This window comes from Cervus elaphus, chromosome 3, assembly GCF_910594005.1.
Source record: "Cervus elaphus chromosome 3, mCerEla1.1, whole genome shotgun sequence".
In the NCBI taxonomy this organism is placed as follows: Eukaryota; Metazoa; Chordata; class Mammalia; order Artiodactyla; family Cervidae; genus Cervus; species Cervus elaphus.
Genome location: NC_057817.1, coordinates 55,739,605 through 55,767,106, shown reverse-complemented (window position 1 = coordinate 55,767,106; position 27,502 = coordinate 55,739,605). Strand labels below are relative to the sequence as shown.

The 27,502-nt window shown below is 35.7% G+C and overlaps 2 protein-coding genes and 2 pseudogenes across 2 annotated transcripts; all 4 read left to right on the top strand.

Annotated features, from left to right (window-relative positions):
• Nucleotides 1-379: 379 nt before the first annotated feature.
• On the top strand, nucleotides 380-1,315 carry LOC122678440 (annotated as a pseudogene).
• Nucleotides 1,316-13,715: 12,400 nt separating this feature from the next.
• Nucleotides 13,716-14,486, top strand: LOC122678424 (olfactory receptor 6C1-like). The gene has a single exon (XM_043879064.1). The coding sequence runs from the start codon at nucleotides 13,716-13,718 to the stop codon at nucleotides 14,484-14,486; it is 771 nt and encodes a 256-aa protein (XP_043734999.1).
• Nucleotides 14,487-20,971: 6,485 nt separating this feature from the next.
• LOC122678408 (olfactory receptor 6C3) lies at nucleotides 20,972-21,936 on the top strand. Its single transcript, XM_043879063.1, has one exon. The coding sequence runs from the start codon at nucleotides 21,001-21,003 to the stop codon at nucleotides 21,934-21,936; it is 936 nt and encodes a 311-aa protein (XP_043734998.1). The 5' UTR covers nucleotides 20,972-21,000.
• A 4,507-nt stretch (nucleotides 21,937-26,443) lies between these two features.
• Nucleotides 26,444-26,555, top strand: LOC122686477 (annotated as a pseudogene).
• Nucleotides 26,556-27,502: the final 947 nt, after the last annotated feature.

Here is a 27,502-nt window from a genome sequence, read left to right as displayed (position 1 = left end):
GAGAACTTAATTGAACAGGAAATGGCATATATCCAAACTCTTGCATGATGTAAAGAGAGAAAAAGCATTCCTTAAAGTTCTCTATATCCCTGATTGACTTACATAAAAACTGTCAACAATTAGTGCTGTTATATAGATTATTCTCTAAAAGAACTGCAAGCTGAACTTTCAATCTATCCAGATATTTTGCACATGTATCTATTACTATCTCTGAAAAAGACACTTTTTAAAACATGAATGAGCATTGCTTTGCTGTACATTAAAATTGCTTTGCTGACTTTAGCTTAAATAATGATTATCCCTGTTATGTCTCCATTTGGTACATTTTTTTTTTTTCCTTTTTCTTCTATTCAGACAGAGCAATTGTCAGAAAACTGGAATGGGAAATCATACAAGGGTGATAGTGTTTATTCTAGCAGGTTTAACAAGTGACCCACAAATGAAAATTGTTTTATTTATCTTCCTACTACTCACCTACTTGCTAAGCATCACTGGCAATCTGATTATCATCACACTCACCCTGGTAGATAGTCACCTGAAGACCCCCATGTACTTTTTCCTTCGAAATTTTTCCTTTTTAGAAATTTCATATACTACTACATGCATCCCTAAATTGCTAGTTATGATGGCAACAGGAGACAAAACCATTTCCTGTAACAGTTGTGTGACTCAAGTGTTTTTTGCCTTTCTTCTTGGAGCGTCTGAATTTTACTTACTGGCAGCAATGTCCTACGACCGCTATGTTGCCATCTGTAAGCCCCTGCATTACACAACCATCATGAATGGTAAAATCTGCATGCAGCTTGTCCTCAGTTGTTGGTTTGCTGGATTTTTTGTCATCTTTCCACCACTCCTCTATGGCCTAAACCTTGACTTCTGTGCCTCTAACTTTGTTGATCATTTCTATTGAGACACCACTCCCCTCCTACAAATCTCCTGCTCAGATACAAAGTTAATCGAGATGATGGGATTCATCTCAGCTGTGGTGACATTGGTGATCACATTGGTAATGGAGATCATATCATATACCTGTATTGCCTTGACCATTCTAAGAATTCCCTCAGGTAGTCACAGGAGAAAGGCTTTTTCCACGTGTTCTCACATGATTGTGATATCCCTTTCTTATGGCAGCTGCATCTTTATGTATGTTAAACCTTCAGTCAAACAAAGAATATCTTTTTCCAAAGGAATTTCAGTGCTCAACACCTCTGTTGCACCCCTTTTGAATCCTTTCATTTATACCTTAAGGAACCAACAAGTGAAGAAAGCCTTCATGAATATGATACACAGAGTCGTTTCTTTCTCAAAGAAATGAATATGATTTGCACTATACATAAAGAAGATAAGCAAAAGGGCATCAATCAACAACAGCATATCCAATGTAGTTCTAATACATATTTCCTCCACTTTTCCTGATTTCTACAATATTAATCTTTATTTAAAGCTTTATTTTTATACAAATTTTGTGCTAGAATTGTAATTTTATTTATATTCTTCTATAGAGATTTATTTTGAATCTCACCTTCTTTGTACATGTGAAATAAGTTGAGACACATTTTTAATTTGTTTCTTTATCTCTCAGTTCTAGTTAGTCAAGCCTAAAAGTATCCTTACATTTGAACTATATTTAAAGCAGCTTGTGATGCCATGTTATTACTATCTTTTAGTTGTTATCACTTAATACCTACTTAAATCTAATATTCATTTATATTTTTATACTACTAATTTATTAATGCACATTCTATTTAAAATAATAGAAAATTATAACATAAATTAATATAATGTTCATATTCATATATATTTAATGTTTATTAAAATATAATTATTGTTTTAATACATTCTTTAGAAATTAGTTATTTATAAGAACATGTATTTGAATACTATCTTATGAGCAAAATAAATGATAGGCAGGAAGAAAACTACATACAATATGTAATTTACCAGACAATTTTATATGCTTATTTAAAAATCATAAAACAAACTATATTTTAAAGGCTATTTGGGTCTTAAACATAATTTTAGGGAAAATGTATATTCAAACAAATTATTACATTTTTGGTGATAATTTAAGTATCATTTTTATCCATTTTGTGAAAGTAGAGCTAATGACCCTGAACCATTATTAAACTTTTAGAAATCTTAAGAACACAAAAGTTGAAAAACATGTATATATACATTTTGAGGCAATGTAATTAAAATAAGGGGACTTCCCTGGTATAAGACTTAAGGCTCTCTAAATTCCCAACTAATTTTGATTCTGTTATGTGCTAATTGGGAGGAATGTCCTTTAAAAACATATTGTTCAAGTTAAACCACTACTTTATCATTGAGCTATTCTGAAATATTATATATATTTTAAAGATCTATCATCTACTCTGTATTTAACATAGAGCATGTACTGAAACTCTTGATAAGGATCCAGCAATTTTAAAGTAAAATGTTCCAATTCCTATTTCTTTCAGTACCAAGGTAGATTAGAGTTACATCATCTGTCATCTTCATTATTTCAGTTTGTCTATGAAATATCCATTTGATTATTTCTATTCATGCCAGTACCATCACCTCTGAATCATGAATCCTCAGAGAATTTTCTACCACTTTTTTGTTTGTTTTTTATTAAATTGGATCTCTAACACAACTTTTAAATAGAAGTACAACTTTCTTCTTAAGAAGGCTTCCATGTGAAATGCTAAAATACTTTATCCTTAAATGCTTTCACCTTTTCAGCTCTACTGAAGTAGGCTGAACAAATATGGTATTAGAGATAAGAACTCAGTTTATTGACTACCCAGTAAATGACAGAAACTGGTAGGTGTTTTATGTAAATCATATAATTCTGGAAATAATACTGTGATATAAAAATTATTATCATTATGCATAAGAGCAAAGGATAGCTCAGTGAAGCTACTAGAAAGAAAAATCAAGAAAACAATCCTATTAATAATTGCATCAAAAAGAATAAATTGCTCAAGAAGAAATTTAACCAGGGAATATTTCTATTATGAAAGTATAAAACATTGATGAAAGGCATTGAGTATGATGCAAATATATGGAAAGATATCCTGTGTTTATGGATTAAAAGAATTAATTATGTTGTTAATATATCCACACTATCCAAAGTTATCTATAGATTTAATGATATCCCTCTTAAGATCCCTATGACATTTTTCACAAAACTAGAACAAATAATCCTAAAATTTTATGGAATCACAATAGATCCCAAATAGTCAATGAACTTTTCAGAAAAAAGAACAGTGCTGGAGATATCACACTCCATTACTTCAGACCATACTATAAAGTTACAGTCATCAAATCAGTATGGTCTTGCAAAGAAAAAAATAAAAAGACACAGAGATCAATGGAACAGAATAGAAAGCCCAGAAATAGTGCATGATGGCTAAGTCACTTCAGTCATGTCCAGCTCTTTGTGACACCATGGACTGTAGCCCCCCAGCCTCCTCTGTCCATGAGATTCTCCAGGTAAGAATACTGGACTGGGTTGCCATTCCCTAGCAAACAACTCATTTAAAATTGGGCAGAGGACCTGAATAGACATTTTTTTCCCCCAAAGAAGACATACAGATGGCCAACAGGCACATGAAAAGGTGCTCAACATCCCTGATAATAAGGAAAAAGCCAATCAAAACCACAATGAGATACCATGTCAAACCTATCAGCATGGTTATCATCCAAAAGACAGTAAATAATAAGTGTTGGTGAGAATGTGGGGAAAATGCAGCCCTTGTGCACTGTTGATGTGAATTTAAATTGACACAGCCATTGTGGAGAACATCATGGAGATTACTCAAAAATTAAAAATAGAACTACCATACAATCCAGCCATTCCACTCCTGGATATTTATCTAAAAAAAGAAAAAACACTAATTTAAAAAAAAATGCACCCCAATGTTCATAGTAGCATTATTTGTAGTAGCCAAGATATGGAAATAACCTAAACTCTATCAAGAGATGAATGGATAAGGAAGAAGGGGTGCCTGTATATAGGCAAACTCAACCATGAAAATAAATGAACTTTTGTCATTTGTGGAAACATGATGAAGCTGAAGGGTATTATACTTAAGGAAGTAAGTCAGACAGAGAAAGACAAATACCAAATGTTTCACTTATATGTGGAATCAAAAATAAAGCAAACAAATTTAACAGAGCAGAAAGAGACTGACAGATACAGAGAAGGAACTAGGGGTTACCAAAGGGAAGAGGAGTTGGTGGAGGGTTAAAATAGGTGAAGGGGATTAAAAGATATGAACTCTATTTTTAAAACAAATTACTTAGGGAGATGAAAATGTCAGAGCAGGAAGATGCTGAGCTCACCTCCACCAATGAATACACTGAAAACACATCTACCTATGGAACAATTCTCACTGAAAACAAATTGGAGACTGCCAGAAAGATTGCTATACAACCAAAGCTGTAAAGAAAGATCCCCTCAGAGTCAGGCAGGAAGGAGAAAGAAGCAATCAGGTAGGGAGCTGCACCCCTAGGAGGGGACACTGAAGAGGGGAGAGGTTACATGGACTCAGAAATCCTCTCTGGGGAGTGAGCAGTTTGAACCACATATCCACCACAGTCCTAGAGTCTAACACTGGGAAAACAAGTTTCCTTGGCTGACTTGAAAACTCATGGAGCTGGCAGCAGGGCTTTGGGAAACTTAGACTCTGTGAAGAGCACATATGCTTGCTTGCTCCTGAAACAAGGTGGAAGAAGCAGATGGAGCCTGCCTGGGACTCTGGTCATTTTCCCGTGCTGGCCACAGGTGTGCCCTGGCCGATGTCAAGTGTTCACTTCAGCCCCTCTTGCTCCATGGTGCAGCTCCCAACTAGGGCAAGGGCTGTCATTGCTGAGGACAGGCAACACTAAGGGATAAAGTCAATTAGATCTGGCACTACATCTGAACAAGGTAGGGGTGGCCTTTGCTGGTGGTACTCATAGAGGTAGCATATCAAGTCCAGTCTTGAATACTGGTGTGCCAGAGCCACCCCAGAACACACCCTGGCCTGCAACAGGGCCCCTCTGGCCCCTCTTACTCCAGCTCTAGCCCCTTCTGGACAAAGGCGTTGATGATGAGAGGCAGGGAGAGCACACACTTAAAAGGAACAGGAAATCAGATATAACCTGACCCTCAGTGGTGCTCCTTCAGCACCAAGAGACAGTCCATATCCCTGGTGGGGCTGTGTTGGCCTCTGACCATAGAAAAACCCCAGCTTACATCTGGCTCTGACTCTAGCCCCTTCATCTCCAACTGCCATCCCACGAAGTTGATAGCCGCCAGCACACTCCAGGGGAAGATAAGATTTGTGCTCATTTCTGATCCAGATCTCTGACCAAAGTCATACACAGACTGTATAGTGATGCACCCACATATGACAGCCTTCAAGACAGGGATAGATGTGACTGTCTCACCGAATTTCATAAAGACAGAAATTTAAGCAACAAGAAGATGGAGTAATTTGTTTCAAATCAAACAAAAGAAATTTGAACAAACATCTAGTGAAATGAAAATAAATAAATTAACAGATAAACAGTTCAAAATATTAGTAATAAAAATGTTAACTAGGGAAAATAATAGATGAACAGAATGATAATTTTGACAAGGAACTAGAAAATATGAAAAAAGAAAACTGTCAGAGCTGGCTATTGTTCAGTTGCTCAGTCGTGCCCGACTCTTTGGACTGCAGCATGCCAAGCTTCCCTGTTCTTCATTATCTCCTGGAGTTTGCTGAAACTCGTGCCCATTGAGTTGGTGATAACATCTAATCATCTCATCCTCTGTCATCCCCTTCTCCTCCTGCCTTCAATCTTTCCCAGCATCAGGCTTTTTGCCAATCAGTCAGCTCTTCACATCAGGTGCCCAAAGTATTGGAGCTTCAACTTCAGCATCAGTCCTTCCAATGAATATTCAGGGTTGATTTCCGTTAGGGTTGACAGGTTTGATCTCCTTGCTGACCAAGGGACTCTCAAGAATCTTCTCCAGCAACATAGTTTGAAAGCATCAGTTCTTTGGCATTCTGCCTTCTTTATGATTCAGCACTTACATCCATACATGACTACTGGAAAAATTATAGCTTTGACTCTATGGATTTTTGTTAGCAAAGTGATGTCTCTGTCTAGGTTTATCATAGCTTTTCTTCCAAGGAGCAAGTGTCTTCTAATTTAATGGCTCCACTCACCTTCTGCAGTGATTTTGGAGCCCAAGAAATTAAAGTCTGTCACTGCTTTCACTTTTTCCCTATCTATTTGCCATGAAGTGATGGGACCCAATGCCATAATCTTAGTTTTTTGAATGTTGAGTTTTAAGCCAGCTTTTTCACTCACTTCTTTCACTTTCATCAAGAGGCTCTTTAGTTCCTCTTTGCTTTCTGCCATTAAAGTGGTATAATCTGCATATCTGAGGTTGCTGATATTTCTCCTGGAAATCTTGATTCCAGCTTGTGAGTCATCCAGTGCAGCATTTCATATGATGTACTCTGCATATAAGTTAAAAAAGCAGAGTGACAATATACAGCCTTGGCATACTCCTTTTTGAATTTTGAGCCAGTCCATTGTTCCATGTCCAGTTCTAAATGTTTCCTCTTGAACTGCATACAGGTTTCTCAGGAGGCAGGTATTCCATTCCAGGGGGTCTGGTATTCCATCTCTCAGAATTTTCCACAGTTTGTTGTGATCCACATAGTCAAAGGCTTTAGCATGGTCAATGAAGCAAAAATTGATGTTTTTCTGGAATTGTCTTGTTTTTTCTATGATCCAGTGTATGTTGGCAATTTAATCCCTGGTTCCTCTGCCTTTTCTAAATCCAGCTTGCACATCTGGAATTCTCAGTTCAGGTACTGTTGAAGCCTTTTTTGAAGGATTTTGAGCATAATCTTGCTAGCATGTAAATGAATGCAATTTTAAGGTAGTTTGAACATTGGCATTGCTTTTCTTTGGGATTGGAGTGAAAAATGACCTTTTCCAGTCCTGTGACCACTGCTGAATTTTCCAAATTTGCTGGTATAATGAGTGCAGCACTTTAACAACATCATCTTTTAGGACTTGAAATAACTCAGCTGGAATTCCATCACCTCCACTAGTTTTGTTTGTAGTAATGCTTCCTAAGGCCCACTTGAGCCACACACAGGATGTCTGGCTCTAGGTGAGTGACCACACGATCATGGTTATCTGAGTCATTAAGAGCTTTTTCGTACAGTTCTTCTGTATATTCTTGCTTTTTTGTTAATATCTTCTGCTTATGTTAGGATTTTGCAATTTTTTGTCCTTTATTGTGCCCATCTTTGCATGAAATGTTCCCTTGATATCTCTAATTTTCTTAAAGAGATCTCTAGTCTTTAACATTCTGTAGTTTTCCTCTATTTCTTTTCATTGTTCACTTAAGAAGGCTTTCTTATACCCCGTTGCTATTTTTGGAACTCTGCATTCAGTTGGGTATATCTTTCCCTTTGCCTTTCGCTTCTCTTCTTTACTCAGCTATTTGTAAGGCCTCCTCAGACAACTATTTTGCCTTCTTCCATTTCTTTTTCTCAGGATGGTTTTGGTCACCACCTCCTTTACAATATCATGAACCTGTGTCCATAGATCTTCAGGCACCCTAACAGGTGTAATCCCTTGAATCTACTCATCACTTCCATTGTGTAATCATAAGAGATTTGATTTAGGTCATACCTGAATGGCCTAGTGGTTTTCCCTACCATACTCAATTTAAATCTGAATATTGCAATAATTGATGATCTGAGCCACCGTCAGCTCCAGGTCTTGTTTTTGTTGGCTGTATAAAGCCTCTCCATCTTTGGCTGCAAAGAATATAATCAATCTGATTTCGGTATTAAACATCTGGTCATGTTCATGTAGAGAGCTGTCTTTTGTGTTGTTGGAAGAGGGTGTTTGATATAACCGGTGTGTTCCCTTGGCAAAGCTCTGTTAGCCTTTGCCCTGCTTCATTTTGTACTCCAAGGCCAAACTTGCCTGTAAGGATTAAAGGCATACATATCCATTAGTTATAAGCAGAAAAATAAAGGATCATAAGAGAAGACACCTGGACATAGCAAACAAATTAAACAAATATGAAATATCAGTCCAAGTAAACAGGTTTTGAAAATATATATTTTATATAGTATGAAAAAAATAGCATAGCATGTAAAGCAAAAAATTATTTCTATCTTCAATAGTCAGGCTGTGAAAGGTTATTGCTGAGCCATGAAAGATGCCAGGATTCTTGGCCACCAGAGGAGAAGAATTAAATCCAGGGTCAGTGATAAGGCTTGATCGCTCAGAGCTTTTGTGTAATCAAGTTTCATTAAAGTATAAAAGATATAGAGAAAGCTTCTGACATAGACATCAGAAGCCAGCAGAAAGAGTGCCCCCTGCTAGTCTTTAGCAGGAAGTTATATACCTACTAGCGGACTGCTAATTAGAGAAAGGAAATACCTCAAAACTCAGAGAGAAGCACCAGGCCTCTCACCCACAACATGCATTTTGAGACAACATTGGCACAAGGCGAGTCATCTTGGGCCATTAAACGATTGACATGAATCTTGAAGAAAGGCAGGTTTCCAAGCAAATACATAGTCTTATTAACATAGATTAGGAGAATACTTGTATGAGTAAAGCATACTGGCTTGTTGAGCCATTATCGGTTCTAGTCTTAGTCGGAACAGACTTGAAGAAAGACGGTTCAGTTCAGTTCAGTCATTCAGTTGTGTCCAACTCTTTGTGACCCATGGACTGCGGTGTGCCAGGCCTCCCTGACCATCACCAACTCCCAGAGATTACACAAACTCACATCTGTTGAGCCGATGATGCCATCCAACCATTTCATCCTCTGTCGTCCCCTTCTCCTCTCTTCTTCAATCTTTCCCAGCATCAGGGTCTTTTCAAATGAGTCAGCTCCTCGCATCAGGTGGTCAAAGTATTGGAGTTTCAGCTTCAGCATCAGTCCTTCCAATGAACTCCCAGGACTGATCTCCTTTATGATGGACTGGTTGGATCTCCTTGCAGTCCAAGGGACTCTCAAGAGTCTTCTCCAACACCACAGTTCAAAAGCATCAATTCTTCGGTGCTCAGTTTTCTTTACTGTCCAACTCTCACATCCATACATGACCATTGGAAAAACCATAGCTTTGACTAGATGGACCTTCGTTGGCAAAGTAATGTCTCTGCTTTTTAATATGCTGTCTAGGTTGGACACTACTAGAGTCGGACACGACTGAGGGACTGAACTGAACTGAACTAGGTTGGTTATAACTTTTCTTCCAAGGAGTAGGCGTCTTTTAATTTCATGGCTGCAGTCACCATCTGCAGTGATTTTGGAGCCCAAAAAAATAAAGTCTGACACTGTTTCCACTGTTTCTCCATCTATTTGTCATGAAGTGATGGGACCGGATGCCATGATCTTTGTTTTCTGAATGTTGAGCTTCAAGCCAACTTTTTCACTCTCCTCTTTCACTTTTATCAAGAGGCTATTTAGTTCCTTTTCACTTTCTGCCATAAGGGTGGTGTCATCTGCATATCTGAGGTTATTGATATTTCTCCCAGCAATCTTGATTCCAGCCTGTGCTTCATCTAACCCAGCGTTTCTCATTATGTTCTCTGCATATAAGTTAAATAAGCAGGGTGACAATATACAGCCTTGACGTACTCTTTTTCCTTTTTGGAACCAGTCTGTTGTTCCATGTCCAATTCTAACTGTTGCTTCCTGACCTGCATACAGATTTCTCAAGAGGCGAGTCAGGTGGCCTGGTGTCTAGGGTAAATACCTAGTTCATTAACATAGCTTAAGAAAAACATTTCCATAAGGAAAACCATTGGTTAGCTCAAGGTTTGAGGAAAGTTAAGTTCAGGTGGAGCCAGGTGTCGTCATGGCAACACAGAATTTTTTAAACCTCTTTTTAATTTTTTATAGAGGAAGGGAAAAAAATCTGCAATTTGTAGTTTGTTTCCTCCTGCTGCTTAAGAAAGATATAAAAAATGTCTGACACTTGCAGCCTATTTTCTCCTTTCGGGGGCCCCTAGCCTTCCTGCCTGTTACCCGCTCAGCTGATATGGTAAAACTCTTCCATAACCTGATTCTGTCTTTATGTTGGTATGGTCTACAGTCCTGTCAGTAACCTGTGTGTGTTCTATCTTGTTTATTCATCATTTCTACTACATTTCTATGTAACTGATCATAGTCTTGGCTCCAAATGGCTTGCCATCACATCTGCATTTCAGCAGTAAGGAGAATCAAGAGGAAGAGGAGTGAAAATTCCATTTTCATTGTATGATCCCTGGAAGTTGCGCAGATATCTCCATTTACATCCTTTGGACAGAATTTAGGCACATGGCCACAACAGGTTGCACGATTGGTCAGGTATAGACATACATAAAGGGTTTAAAACCATAGAAGTGGAGACTGCTTAGTTATTATGAGCCTTTACTTGAAGATCAAATAAAAAATATCACAAAGACTGCTTGGAGAAAAGACAATTTTCGAAAAAGAAACTGAGGTCATATGGGACATGAAATGTTAGGTGTGTCTGGAGAATTGATGATACTGCATTTATACTGAGGTATAAAGTTTCCTGGACAGGCTAATCATCTTAGATTGTTACTTCTTGTTATCAACGTAAGCAGTCTTTTCTTTTCCTGCTTCCAGATCCTACCTATGTGTTTGGGATTTCAAAACATGAGTGTGTGGAAGAAAAATTCTTATTAGAAATACCTATACTGAGATCTTTGGGGACATAGTTAAAGATTTTTTTTAATATATAATTTTACTGTTAAAAATATTTAGTGCCTGGGGAGAACATTTGAATAATAAATGTTTGATCTTTGCAATTGGTGTTCTTAGATTTCCTATCCTCCTGAGAATAATTCACAAATTTTAGATATCTTCCTGCAGAACACAGAAAGCATAAATACTCCATGGGTCAAGTGTTGATTTATTTTATAGCATTTTGGGTGATACTTAGAAAAGTATTCAATACATAAATATGTATTTATTTATGTACCTTTCTAAGAATTTGTCCATTTCTTCTAGATTGTTCATTTAGCAATAGGAAAATTTAATACAGTAATCAAAAAACCTGAAGGAAAACAAAGTGCTAATCAAAGCATGCACAAAGTTGCCATAAAATGATCTGAGAAGAATCGTATGTTGAGGAGTTGAGTGAGATCTGTTCAGAGAATGGAATATCAGTGTGCTGTGTTCAGCATGATGACAAAAGTATTAACTACTGAGCAGAGATGATTTTGTCTCAATAAATCTGTGTATATATCTTCTTAAAAATATGTTCGAAATTTTACGTATTTTGGGGAGACTGATTTAGCACTGAAAAACATGAAAAGAATTGGTATGTAAAAAAATTTAAATTTAAAAACTGGATTTCCTTTTAGATATGTTTTAATTCACTTTTGTTCTATTTTTATCATTAAACTTTAACCTCACATTTCCAATCTTTTAAATATTGCTTTAGGAAAGGCATATGGAATACACAGGCGATTTACTATTGATAAACTTTTCCTTTTCAAATATATTTCACTTTCATAATAGCTAGTACAACTAAACATTATTGCATTCATAGGCTGACTTCTAATGGTTTTGTAGTTGAACTTTATTAATTTTTTTTACAGTGTGTGTTGGGGAAAGTTTCTGTGTTAAATTGTTGAAGTTGAAGAAAGATAATTTGACATGGTAAAAGTTTGATTTAGGTGTTTAGTATATGCACTCCTACAATTTTTGTCATTGAGTCATTTGTGTAAATAAACATTTATTATTGATTTCTCCATAATTATTTGCATATAAGCTGAATATCCAGGAAAAATAATAGTCTCTTTCTTTACCCATATTTATCTACATTATTAACTGCATGATTTCGAGAGCATATCTTATTTCCTTATCTTAGAATTCTCCTGTAAACTCCTCTGGATATTACTGAAAACAACTTTTATTTGTCCATATATGATTATTTTTATTTGTATAGTTGTATTTTCAGTAATAGCATATGTTTCAGAGATTAGAAATAAACCTGGATATTCTAAATAGAGAAAACATTGTCTTCTCTATCTCCCATCACAAAAGCATTATCATTTTATGTGTTTGATGAGGAAGATACCAAGGAAGTAACATTTCCCTAGAAATATCATTAATCATTTTTTGTTTAATAAATATGCTATATTTGGTCTAAAACTATTTAAAGTTGAGATATTTTTCCGGGCAATCTTGATTCCAGTTTGTGCATCATCCAGCCTGGCATTTCACATGATGTACTCTGCATAGAAGTGAAATAACCAGGGTGACAAAATACAACCTTGATGTACTCCTTTCCCAATTTGGAACCAGTCAGTTGTTCCATGTCTGGTTCTAACTGTTGCCTCTTGACCTGCATACAGGTTTCTCAGGAGACAGGTAAGTGATCTGGTATTCCCATCTCTTTAAGAATTTTCCACAGTTTGTTGTGACTCACACAAAGACTTTACCATAGTCAATGAGGCAGATATTGAAATAAACTGGTTCAATGGTTTCTGCTGTTAGTTATGATGACAAAATGAAGACTTTATTGCTCTTTCATGGATTATACTAGTAGACTGACAAAATAGGACTTCTATTAATGGAATATTAATGTAGATAAAATAATAATATAATGTAAAAATCAGAATATACACATATATATAGAGAGAGAATGCTAATAACATTTAGATAGGAGAGATTTGGAAGAAAAATAATGTTCTCCTGAAGATAATGTTTTATTTTAGATACTGACACACTCTGGTTTCCTTAGCTCATGACACAGATCCAACATACTTAATGTCCACTCTGCCTCCTTTCTACTCTTGACTAATATCTGAGCAGACCACCAGAACAGATACATGACCTGGATTCCTTTATTCCATTATCTGGGGCTTCAGATGAGTAGGAGGTTGAGAAGATGACTGCGAGTCTGACTCAAAACTTAGAAATCTGTCATGTAGCTAAATACTTATCTTCAGTGATTTTCCTTTTGGAAACATATGCACTGAATGGCCTTTTTCCTGACACATTTGGCTCTTCTATATTAACACTAGGAAACAATCATTATACGAGAAACTAGGTGACAGACATTAGGATAGGATGATTTTACTGAGGTTGAAGAAAAGACAGTATCCCAATAGGAGGGGGTCCTGTGGAGACACTTTTTAAGAGTCAACAGGTAGCATTCCTCTTCCTGTATTTCCTAGGTTTGAGAAAAACATAGATTATAATCCCTGCTTTTCCTGTGAAGGATATGTTGTTTGTATAAGATTTTTTAAAATATTTTTAGCCCGATGCCAGTTTGTAAACTAAGGATTTTATAAAGTACATTCTATGTGAAACACAAATCTGACATGCATATCAATGTATGGCAAAAAACACTACAATATTGTAAAGTAACTGGCCTCCAACTAATAAAAATAATTGGGAAAAAAATAAAAATAAAAAACAAGTTATCTATTTCATTAACTTTTAAACAATCTCCTGAATTATGTTAGCAGGGCATAGTAGGTTTACTTCCAGAGACAAATCCCAGTGCTATATATGGATAATCCCCTTTTCTGTGTCTTATCTTTGTGTTTTCTCCTGAAAGCTACTCAAAAGAAGAAGAAAAAAATGAGAAACTACACAGAAATAACAGAGTTTATCCTCCTGGGACTGTCAGATGACCCACAACTTCAGGTCGTGAGCTTTATCTTTCTGCTCATCACCTAACATGCTCAGCATCACTGGGAACTTGACCATTATCACCTTGACTCTGCTGGATGCCCACCTCCAAACCCCCATGTATTTCTTCCTCAGAAACTTTTCCTTATTAGAAGTTTTGTTCACAACTGTCAGTATACCCAAGTTCTTGGCCACCATTATTACAAGAGATAAAACCATCTCTTTTAATGATTGTGTGGCTCAGTTATTCTTTTTCATTCTCTTGGGAGTCAGTGAGTTTTACCTTCTGGCTACCATGTCCTATGACCGTTACATTGCCATCTGCAAACCGCTGCATTGCAGAACCATCATGAATCACAGAGTCTGCACACCGTTTGTCTTGGCCTCTTGGCTGGCTTCATTCTTAATCATATTCCCATTAGTAATGCTCTTCCTACAGCTTGATTACTGTAAGTCCAATGTTATAGACCATTTTAGTTGTGATTATTCCCCCTTATTATACCTTTCTTGTTCAGACACCAAATTTCTAGAGGTAGTAGGGTTTTCCTGTGCTGTGTTTATTCTATTGTTCACTTTAGCGTTAATAATTCTGTCCTACACATATGTCATCAGAACAATTTTGAGGATCCCTTCTACCACTCAGAGGACAAAGGCCTTTTCCACGTGTTCTTCCCACATGATTGTCATCTCCATCTCTTATGGCAGCTGCATTTTCATGTATGTGAATCCATCAGCAAAGGACAGGGTGTCTTTGAGCAAGGGGGTGGCTGTGCTAAACACCTCCATAGCTCCCATGCTATCTATGCTATCTATACCCTAAGGAATCAGCAAGTCAAGCGAGCCTTCATGGAAATGGCAAGGAGGACTGTATTTTTTCTCAAGCAAATGAAAAAATAAAAGTCCTGTTTTATGAATTAGACACATATGAATGAAAAACAATTAAACAAAAATCCAGGAATTTCAAAACCTATTAATATCCACACAGCCTCCCTAGATTCATTTTTCATCATTCATATTTTTATTGCCACAGTTTACCAAGGATATTTGCATATGTGTATTTTCTTTTTGCCATTCAAATTTGAATTCTTCATATATATATATATATACACACACAAATATATGCTTATACATATGTATACAGTTTTTTCCATTCAATTTACAATCCTTCTCTCATGTATTTTTCTTCCTTTAGGGCTGGTTTTTCCAGTCTGTGACTATGGGAGTGGTTTTATTTCCTTCTTTGAAACATTTTTAATTTCATTATTTCACACTAATTTTTAGAAAATTAAAGTCGGAAAGAGGCAGAGAAGGTGCACACAAGAGAGAATCGTGTTTTACTATTTCACCAGAAATCACTCTTTCTAGAAATTAAATGAATATTAAATCATATTTAACCTTATTTTAAATTTACTACACAAAGACTGTAAACATAATCTGGCGGTCTTACTAGAATCTTGCACATACTCTCCTTTTCATACTGTGGCCTGCTTTGTAACTATGTGAAAAACAATACAGCTAAAAGAAAAATGTGATTACATTTTCTTGAGAAATCAGAAAGCTTTTCCCGTAACCAAGTTTAACATTTTCTGTGCTGTGTTCAGTCGCTCAGTCGTGTCCAGCTCTTTGCGGCCCTGTGCACTGCGGACTCCCCGGCTGCAGAAGGCTGCAGCCAGGCTTCCCTGTTCTATCTCCTGGAATTTGTTCAAACTCATGTCCATTGAGTCTATGATACCATTCCAACATCACTATATTCTTCTTCAATTTAAAAAACCATTATAATGAATAGTTGCTTAGGGAAAATTATGATACCAACCCTGCTTTGGAGGAATGTCAATATTAACATGTATACGATAACAATTCTTCTAAAAGCCTGAAGAAACTGGCAACTTAAAAAACTTGAGAGTTGTATGTTAAGTTTTTAGGTGGGCAATATGAGCAACCCAGGAGACAGTGCCTCAGATAACTCTGAGAAACTTGAGAAACTGTTCCAAAGAGGTACAGGGGAAGGATAGTATATATGTGATTTTGATAAATGGGGATTATATGCAATTAAGCACATATTTATTTTAGAATTTCTGCTGGTCTTGTGAAGCTTCTGCCAGTCATGAGAAACAGTTTGCACCATGAAGAATTTTAGTACTTTTCTAGATATGAGGAGATACAATAATTGGGCTCATAAAATCAGCTCCTGAGTGTATCTAACTATCTGGAGACCTGTCCTGGCAGTTTTCCTGGAGCAGAGTATGCCTCATTTCGTCTCTCTACCCTCACTCCTTCAGGGGGTGTTGAAGGTCAGCAGTTGCAGCAGCACATGATTTAGTCCTTGCAGAGGTTATATGGCAAGTACTCAAGCCAACTGCCAATTTGTACTTGCTGGATACCAAATATGACTACATTTGCTATGGTCAGTTGTATATTTAAATAAATGCTGATGTTAAGCTGGTCTTTTGATAATCAATAACTAAGGTGTTTTTTTTTATAACTTTCTCATATTTGTGGCTATTTTGAGATAATAGCTTATACATGCAATTCTTTTAATTACCTCTTTAAGTGATATGCCTAATCAGTAGTAGAGAAACTAACAGTTGCAAAGTTTTACTATATACAAAATTGAGATTTTCTTGTTAAAAATGCTTATTTTAAGTATTAGAGTATGACATCATATGAAAAATGTACTGATTAGAATTTATATGAACAATTGTACAAGATCATGCAATTCTGGCCCTGAACATTTTTTTTTTTTTCTGTTTTCCATGAAGTCAAAAACTAAAATAATAATGGAGAGTGCTCAAATTCCTCCTACATTTTTAAACCATTATTATAGAAAGACTGTAATCATAGTTCATTGAACTAAGTTCTGATATTCATGTACTATACTCAGTTGAGAGTCTTAGAAACATCATTTGCTGAAACACAAGGAAAATAACTTATAAACCATACTGAGGAGATTTCCACACTGTAGGGAAGTCATGCAGTTACTTTTTCCACCCCTCATGCTGGACATTTATAATTTCTTGGCTTAACTGGAAACATGTGAAAATACTTAAGTTAGATTTGATTGATAACTGTGACTTCTTAATGACTCAAAAAAATACACCATAGACTGTAGATAGGTGTAGTTCTGGTAATCAAAAGAACTGTAAAATTATTGCAAAAGACATGAGAGAGTTTATGTTGATATTATCAGATAATACAGCTCTCTACGTGGCATTATGCAAATTCCTTAGCGGTTATTATAAATGTTTGCAATCTGTATGAGCATTTTGATTATCAATATTACAAGTCAAGACATACTTTTTCTATGAAAGGGTCATATATTAATAATTTAGAATTTGTAGACCATAAGTCCTTGAGGTAACTAACTCTCCCCCTCTATAGTGTGGATGGAGCTATGAACAACATGTAAATGAAAGGACTAAGGCATGTCTAATAAAGCTTTTAATAAAAATAGTTCATGAGCCAAATTGGCCCAATAGATAGTCCATCCACTTGCTATCTTAAAATTTCGCATAAACTTTGACCAATTGGGCAACAATCTTATAAAATATTTCCAGAGAGAAAGATAAGATAAATATTTCTGCAAGAGAATAGCAATTACAGGTACCTCATAAAGTTGTTGGCAGGATTCAAAGAGGCAATATGAAGAAAACAGTTAGAATAGGTCTGGACTATAGTAATTGCTGAAAAAATTGACCTCTACCCTCCTCTTTTTTTTTCCTCCTCCTCCTCATTATTATCAGATGTACTATTAATAATATAAAGAATTTATATATCTGAGTTTCTAATATTTTTTTAAACTCAGTAAACATTGTAATGTTCTGTGACATTTTATTGATTGTTTACATAGTCTTTTATATGCTTAAAAGACTTTATAATGTAGGATAATTTTCAGGTAAAATACTTTGCAGAGTCTCATCCTTGAGTACCATAAAGCTACATTTTTTTTTTTAATTTCATAGCATATATACTTTATTGAAGTATAGTTGACTTACAATGTTTCAGGTACATATCCAGGTAATTCAGTTACACATATACACATATATTATTTTTCAAATTATTTTCCATTATAGGTTATTACACGATATTGTTTATAGTTCCCTGTGTGATACAATAAAACTTTGTTGCTTATTGTATATCTATTTTTGTAATTAGATATATAGCATTCTATTAACACTAAGTCAAACAAGTTGAGTCAAAATGTCACATTTTTTATTTAGGAAAAAATTCATAAATTTTCTAATATATATATATATACTTCAAATACTATTTATATATATGTATATGAAAACTGTTCTACTATGCTTAATAAAGGTTTGAGAAAAGACATCAAAAAAAAGTAGAAGAGATGGAGAAATCTGAAAACAAAAGCTAAATGAGATGAGAAATCTGAAAACAAAAGCTAAATGAGATGAGAAATCTGAAAACAAAAGCTAAATGAGATGAATATGAAATAGAAAAAGTGAAACCAACTAGATAAAAGTAAAAGATCATCCTATGGTCCAGTTCTTTTTAAACATGGCTGCTCCTTAGAAACATATCTGGAGCTTTGAAGGAAAAAAGCAATACCTGGGCATTTGTATTTTTCAAAAAATTCCAAGATAATTCAGATATGCATCTTGATTTTAAAATGTGATTATAGGTTTTCCTATTAAATGTTAGTGTCAATGATATAGAATTCTATTGTTGACCAATCATGATACAATGATATTAAGTGAGTAATAGTTACATAATCACAATAGTAAAAGATGTTTATCAGTTTTCACAATCATTAGCCAGACAAAAAAAATTAAAGATAACTGCAATTGCAAGCTATAATGGGAACATGATTAACCTAATAATATAAAATAATTACATACAGTTTGGGAGGTTAAGCAGAGTGATATAGTAATTGGAAGTACATACATGCACATGTTTTCATCCACCCAGTCAGTGTATGTCTTTTGGTTGGTGCATTTGACTCATTTACATTTAAGGTAATTATCAATATGTATCATCCTATTATCATTTTCTTAATTGTTTTGGGTTTATTTTTTGTAGGTTTTTTCCTTGTCTTGTTTCCTGCCTGGAGAAGTTGCTTTAGCATTTGTTGTAAAACTGGTTTGTATGTCAATGTATGGCAAAAACCACTACAATATTGTAAAGTAATTAGCCTCCAACTAATAAAAATAAATGGAAAAAAAAGAAAAAAAAATACTGGTTTGATGGTGCTGCATTCTCTCAGTTTTTGCTTATCTGGAAAGCTTTTGATTTCTCCATCAAATCTGAATGAGTAGATGGGTAGAGTATTCTTGGTTGTAGGTTCTTCCATTTCATCACTTTAAATATATCATACCATTCCCTTCTGGCTTGTAGAGTTTCTGTTAAAAAGTCAGTGGATAACCTTATGGAATTTCCCTTGTACATTATTTTTCCTTTGTTACTTTTAATATTTAATAAAGTTCTTAAATAACTTAGAGTTATGAAAGAATCTTGAAGCTCCAACAATAATGAAGTCTAAGGATAAGCAATGAAGTATATATGTAGAAAACTTTTATATGTCAAGAATATGACTAAAACGAAAGTAGATTGAGTGCTATTTTTGTAAGATTTCACATCGATTTTTTTTTCACATCGATTTTATTACTCAAAAATATTAAATAATTGTGATTAATGAAAGGGATTATTTTGTAGAAGTCCTCACTGAACTCTTCTGTGGGATGAACATAAACATTCCCAAGAGAGATTCACTATAGAGAGTCAGGAGGCTCTGAGAACACCAATGGAAGCTTCCAGAAATCCCCGATGCTCCACGTCATAGCACAGCTGTGGCCTGGACTTTGTTCCCAGGAGATCTGTCTTCATAGGTCACAACAGCTAACCTTGAATATTTGACCGTTTAGTGCAACTAAATGCCAGATCCTAGTTTAAGAATCTACACTAGTAATACCCAAAGTTGCCATGTCACTTGCAGTTCTCGCTTTAAATATTGCTCCCTTAAACTTCTAGACCAACATTATTGAAGAGGATGATCGTATACTTCCACATCTTCTTAAGGTTCCTGATATTCCATTTTTATTTCCATGAATCATCATAAAATAGAGAAAAAATACTCAAATTTGATTCGTGTGATGTTTACTAGTGTCTGGCAGAATAGCAATGATTTATCTTCTATTATTCACAGCAGAAATGTGAATATCTAAAATAAGATAAGGGAGCTATCATGATTTTAGCAAACCAGATACACAGAATGATAGACACATCGAGTGGAGCTGGGAATCAGCTGAATGGCTTTGGATTAATAGGTTTTCCTCTACATTTCTGGAATATCCTTTTGAATCAGTCACCTCATGCAAAAGATAAATGTGGGATAGAATTCCAAGGGAATAAAACAGTTTTTCATAAAGTTTAATAGCTGAGAAGCAAGGATGTTCAAATGGAAAATGTACTGGGCTAAAGTCTGGGTGACAGAGCTGCTACTATCTGAGGCAAGTAGTTACTTTTCGGTTTGTGCTTCAATGCAGAATAAAAAATTGATAAATACTGCATATCTTTTTAAGCTCAAAAACATACACAGTTTTCTATACAAATAGAGTTTCTATACATATATTCATAGAAAATCTTAGAGAATGTCAAACATTAATGATTTCAAAGGAATTATCAGACAAACCATTAAGCAAATGCTATTTAATATATAAAATAATTAGGCTATTTATTCTATTTTCTTGTAAATACTATCTAATACCTATAATATATTTTCATATTGATAATTACATTCATAAATATAAAAATAAAGCTGGTAATTAAATTATCTAATCATTAAACATTTTAAAGTTTATTTTATTTGCTAAGAAAATCATGAATTGATTTCTTGTTTCATAAAAGGTGTTGTCACTTTATTCTTCTAAGTTTCATTTATATCTTATGATGGAAGTAAGATCATCCACTTCTCTTTTAGATGGCAGTGTCTTCTGATACCTATATGACAAAAAATGATGTATGTTTTATAGGATTATCCCAACAAAACTGCAATGACTTGCATAAATTAGACAAAGCAAAAAGTATCAAATTAATTTATCATCTCTGAATAATATGACTCGTTTAAAGATTTCCTAACTTTTCCTGTTAGATTTAGAATAAGAGAAGTATTATATAAAACATGACCCACAAATACATTTTAAGAAAAATTGTAAATAAGGTAATTAAAAGAAAACAATATGGGCATGAATTAGAGAGACTACTTTAGAATTGATAATGATATTGATCATAATGAATTATATTTTTCATCTCTTCCTTTTAATACGCTTTCTACCTAAATATATTTAAAAGAAGGAGAAAGGAGGAAAAAAGAGAAAGCAATGAACCACACAGTGATCACAGAGTTTGTCCTTCTAGGCCTTTCTGATGATCCTGAGCTTCAGATTGTGATTTTCCTCTTTTTATTTATCACATATGTATTAAGTGTCACTGGAAACCTGACCATCATCACTTTAACCTTGGTGGACTCCCATCTCCAGACGCCAATGTATTTCTTCCTTCGAAACTTCTCTTTCTTAGAAATCTCCTTTACTACTGTGTGTATCCCTAGATTTCTGGGGGCAATTATTACCAAAGACAAGACTATTTCTTACAAAAATTGTGCAGCCCAACTATTTTTCTTTATTTTCATGGGGGTGACTGAATTTTACATTCTAACCGCTATGTCCTACGACCGCTATGTTGCCATCTGCAAGCCCCTGCATTACACAGCCATCATGAGCAGGAAACTCTGCAGCCTGCTTGTGCTCTGTGCTTGGCTGGGTGGATTTCTAACCATTTTCCCGCCCCTTATGCTTCTCCTCCAGCTGGATTACTGTGCTTCCAATGTCATTGATCACTTTGCATGTGACTATTTCCCCCTTTTACAATTGTCTTGTTCAGATACATGGTTCCTAGAAATAATTGGTTTTTACTTTGCTTTGGTTACCTTGCTATTCACTTTGGCCTTAGTGATTTTGTCATATATATACATTATTAGAACTATTCTGAGAATCCCATCTGCCAGTCAGAGAAAAAAGGCCTTCTCCACTTGTTCCTCTCACATGATTGTCATCTCCATCTCCTATGGAAGCTGTATATTCATGTATGCTAACCCCTCGGCCAAAGAAAAGGCATCATTGACAAAAGGAGTAGCTATTCTCAATACATCTGTGGCCCCCATGCTGAACCCCTTCATCTACACCCTGAGAAACCAGCAAGTGAAACAAGCCTTCAAAGACATGGTCTATAAAGCAGTCTTTTCTGCCAATAAATGATTTTTTGGTCAACTTTAAAGGGCAGTTTGGTTAATTCCTAAAGTTCCTTAAAGTCTGTATAACTATGGTTGGACTTTATAGTCTCTTAACACACCACCTGACAGTTGCTATATTATTTTCCCAGTCTGTTGCTTCTACTTCCATTTTGTTTCTCCAGTGTATTGCTTTTTGACATTTAAAGATATAATAAAGGTTATTTCTCATGCAAAACTTTTGTAAAAATGAAATGTATTTCTTTAAGATATAGCACAATGTGAAAGATAGTTTTAATTCTCTTAATCAGTCCCTGAAAAGATCCTATGATACCACCTTGTACTTCAAATATAGAGTTTCAAAATTAGTGTGTAATTTCCTGTGTATTTTCAAGATGAACATTGATATTTCCTATGGTTTAAAGAATCTATATATTCTGTGTGATATTACAGGTGAAATGAAAATATCTCCTGACATACCAGCAAACAAAAAAATGTCACAGCCATCAGCAATTTCTGGTCTCCAAATGTGAATGAGGGCTCCCAAAACTTTCATCCAGCAGAGTTTCATTCCCTCATGGTGATTGCTGAATACCTGGGGGTGATGCAAGAAGTAACCCCTTGCAACTCTTTAAGGTGAACAAGGGAACAGGATTTGGTCCCAGATAGCTGAGGTGCCTAAGAAAGGAATTAATTCAGTGAACCTAGAGGCTTGTGTCTTCCCATACCTAGAATGTTAAATTCCTTAATTTGATACCTGATCTTTGGTGTTCAGACTGCCTGCTCTCTTTGTTGCAAACTTGTATATAATCTGACTCCCTCTCCTGTCTTCTTGAAGCAGTTTTCTCAGAGCTACTGAGATGCTGTTTCCTGGGCTCAGAGTCCTAAACATTCCCATCGAATAAAATAGCTCTCTTCTTTCAGGTTGTGACTATATTTTTTAGTCGACATACACTAAATTCAGTCCCAAGAGACATGTACTCTTGCATAAATGTCAAGATATTTATTTTGTGAAATTCAATACATGTTTTGAAGGTAAATATTGATCATGATATCATGTATTTTGTATATAATTCACATAATCTCTACTATTTCGGAAAAAAATTTATTCAAATAATTCAGAATAAATTCAATAAGACTAAAACACTGCCACTTTCCTGAATTTAGTGGTCATATTTATGACAGCTATTTTGACGTCTTTGTCAAGTGTTCAAAAACCTCCATTTGTTTAGGGTAAAATTTTTGAGGTTTATTTTATTTGATTGGGTTATTTTCTGTTTCTTCTTGTCACTTGTAACTTGGTGTTTTTACCTACACCAAGTCCAGTATTTTGGAGTTGGATTTGTTCAGGACTTCATCATCATCAAGTCCACCAAGAGATTTGGGGGCATCTCACATATTTTATGAGGATGACTTTAGGATGCTTCAGAGGGCCCCTTTGAGACATCCCAAGAGCTATTAAACTACCTGGGTTCATTAGACATGAGTTACATGGGAAGTATTGTTGAAGGGATGATAAATCTCATGTCATACTATATGGTTGATTTGCTAATATAGATATCCTAAAATTATGTGGAATTTGTATAGATCTGATATGCCCTGAGAAAAATGTGGTCAATTATAATTCCAGTTATCATATTAGTGTTATATATCACAGCAATGGCCAGGATACTTTGTCAATTGCAATTTAATCAGATTTTTAACATGCTTTCTATGGTTTCACTCTGATGCCTTTGCAAGAATACTGCTATTTCAAGATTTATGGAAAAGACTTTTCTAAGATTAACCAATAAAAACTTTTGTTTGTTTGTTATCTGGTAAACTGGTAACAGGCTGGAATTTAGTCTATTCTCTAAGTTAAGAAAACGAAGTTTTCTTAGAATGAAGCTTTCAATAACAGATTATGAATTTCTTTGCCTTTAAGTGATTTCATTTGTTTTTAAAATCTTCCATTACTTTGGTAAAGTAAATAAGCATTATTAAAGATTATGGTACATGTAAAAGCTCATTCTTGCTTCTACAAAAAATAACCTTTCACTGTTAGACTTTTACTATTCTGATGTCCTTAAAACATGGCAATAGTCTACTCCTAAATCAGGGAATTAAAAACGGGTTAACAATAGCTGTATATCAAAGAGTCAGGGCTATGGGAAATCCAAGATGGCTGCTTGGATTTTTCAGGCTCCCTGACACACCTCATTTTTATTTGATGGGTTAAAACCTTCCCTGGCTACAGGGTTAATGCCCTCACAATGACCAAAAAAAAAAAATTATATTTCACTTAATATTAAGTTCTAGTTTTGTTAATTAAAGTCTGTGTTTCAGTTCAGTTCAATTTCAGTTCAGTTCAGTCACTCAGTCGTGTCCGACTGTGCGACCCCATGAATCTCAGCACATCAGGCCTCCCTGTCCATCACCAACTCCTGGAGTCTATTCAAACTCATGTCCATCGAGTTGGTGATGCCATCCAGCCATCTCATCCTCTGTCGTCCCCTTCTCCTCCTGCCCCCAATCTTTCCCAGCATCAGGGTCTTTTCCAATGAGTCAGTTCTTTGCATCAGGTGGCCAAAGTAGGGGAGTTTCAGCTTCAGCATCAGTCCTTCCAATGAACACCCAGGACTGATTCCAGCTTACTACGACTCAATTCTGAAATAGTTCCTTGCTGTTATGTTATATTGCTAAAAGATTTAATTAAGTTATTAAAAAGGACACTCTAAGTTTGTTTCTAAAGCTTATCTAAATAACCTTTTGATGTACAACCAGGAGAGTCATTTAACCAAGTCAGATGACCTGAGGTATGCTGGGCTATACCTAATGAAAGTTCTTGACTTAAATTCTTGCTTGTGACCTTATTAACAGCTGCTAGCTGTACTATTTTCTATGTCTGTTTCAGAAGATTGTTTCTTATGTTAATAAATGTGTGACTGAGCCTGTTATAAAATGCTGATAAGCAGTTCCATATGAGATCAATGATTGTAATAATGCAACTCTAGATATGGGAAGAAGCAACAAGAGGGAATATTTTCCTGGACCAAGAGGCTACTAAGACAGGTATGGTCCAGAGACTTTTGCTACTCACAAGTCCTGGTCCAATAACAGCACACTGAGTGGCCTATCAATGGAATCTTCCCTGGACCTGGGAAAGAGCCTTCCCAGCACTGCAGGACACAATGAAATGTCCCCAAAGCATGGTCACATATATGGCTATGAAAGGACCCTGCTGACTGGGAGTTGGCATTGCCAGCTCCCTCTACAAAGATTACATCATGACCACTGCAAGCTGCTGGCCTTCAACACCCCTTGAAAGGAGCTCAGGATGGAGATCAGAAATAAGGCACTCTGTGCTCGGGAAAAGCCCAGAAGAACTGGCCTTCAGATAGTCAGATGCTTTCAGGTAAAGATTTTATGAGCCCAAATTCTTGCATCTTCTTGTACCTAGAGAAACACTAATGTCACGAACCAATGTCTGGTCCTGGTTCTCCTGGTTAGCCCCTGAGCAGCTTTTCTACTTCTTTTAATCTTTGGGCCATGTACCTTTAACTTTTTTGTTAAGTTTGTTTCTTCTAGAATACAACAAATCTCCAAGTGGTAGTATAACAAGAATATCCTCTGACCAACCCAAAGACAATGCTGAAACAAATCACCTTATCATTCCATGGACTCTCATCTCCCTCCATAAATGCACCCTGACAAAGAAGCAGGCAAAGGGAACCCAGAGCCCCATGACACCCCGTACAGGCTGAAGAAGCCAGAGTGGTCATCGCTCCTCTTCTCCTGAGACTGGGTTCCCAAATGCCTAAGAAGGGAAATAGGTAGATAGTTAGACATGAACAGGGTATCAACAGGGGCCAAAGAATTGGCCCTAAAAATAAAGGAAGGGAGGAATGTTGTGACCCAAGGACTAAAAAGCAGATAAAATCAAGGAGGGTCTTGGAATGCAGGAATGGAAAAACCAGATACATATGGTCCTTCCCTCCTCCATGTTGTAACTATTAACGGATTTCAAGTCCTCCTGAGCAGTATAACCTGTCTCCCCTCCTACCCGGCACAGGGAAGGTATCTGCCTTACTCTTCCCCACCCAGTACACGTGCCTCATCCCAATCAGCAAATGACCCGCAAGACACCGATCCCTTTCCTTGTACTTGTACCCTGGGTATAAAAGTGGACTAAGGGCTGTTCAATGTCGGTTCTCCCTTGAGCTGGCCCACTGTTCTAACAGCATCTCCCATTCTTTTTTCTTTTTTAATTTATTTATTCTTTTATTGAAGAGTAATTGCTTTGCAGAATTTTGCTGTTTTGTGTCAAAGTTCAACATGAATCAGCCATAGGTATACATATATCCCCTCCCTTTTGAACCTCCCGCCCATCTCCCTCCCAACCCCACCCCTGTTGACACAGAACCCATGTTTGAGTTTCCTGAGCCATACAGCAAATTCCCGTTGACTATCTATTTTACATATGGTGATGTAAGTTTCCATGTTACTCTTTCCATACATCTCACCCTCTCCTCCCCTCTCCCCATGTCCATAAGTCTATTGCTTCTCAGCCTTTTGGCTTAGATCAAGTGTAGTATCTGTTCTTATCAGCATCTCCCACTCTAGTAAACTTTATTTCCCTCTCATTCTGTCTCATGTCTGGAAATTCTTTTCCAACCTGTGCATGGACCACGACAGTATCTTCTATATTTGTGTTTGGAGATTCCTTGGTAGGCTGATTAAAGTTTGGGTCATATCTATTTTGATCCTGTGGTGTCCCTAGTGCTCCTATAGTATCTAAAGATAGGAGAATCTTAATAAATGTTTGTTGAATGAATAACAGTGATTGAGTCGATAGATGAGCTTTATTTAATTTTCTGTCCTTTCTAAAATTATATTAAAAGGAATCCGAGTTGCAAATTCTTGTAAAAATTCCTAGGTTTTACGCTTTCAGTAACTACTGGAACACAGACCATCAATCAGATGAAAACAGGATCTCTGGTAGAACCTTCTCAACAATTAGCACCATTATTATGGAAAAATAACTTGAAAAGTTTTTTGGAAGAGTTTGAACAGTTTAAAGTGTATTTAATCCAAAATTTCTCGTAACTTTCATGGGAATTCACTGTGTGATATTTTGTCTCATTCTTGCTTTTATTGTGCTCTATTTGATTTTTTAATTTTTTAAATATTTAATAGCCTAGAGAGCCACTTTATAGAGACATTTTATTACATAAGAAAGGAAAATGTAATGTTTACACATAAGATTCATTCATCACAGTATTTTAGGCAGCAAGGGGGAAAAGGTCTATTCTTCATAGAAATGGTGATTTAGGATATTCAAGAAATCTCTTCCAAAATCTTGTATATTTAGATATCTTCACATAGATAGTAAGCAAAATAATCCATATGCTTCTGGCCTAGCTCTCATGCTTTTCTATCTGTCTGGATATTATCTGCCAAGTTTTCTGTTTCAGTAGTGGTATAAATGTTGATAACATGTTTATAATTCTTAGTGTATTTTCTTCTTGGCCCTGTTGTCACATTTGACTCGCTGGAGTATTTCCCGTGAGCCTTGGCCATATGGTGGATAAAGCAACACTTGCCTAATACAGATT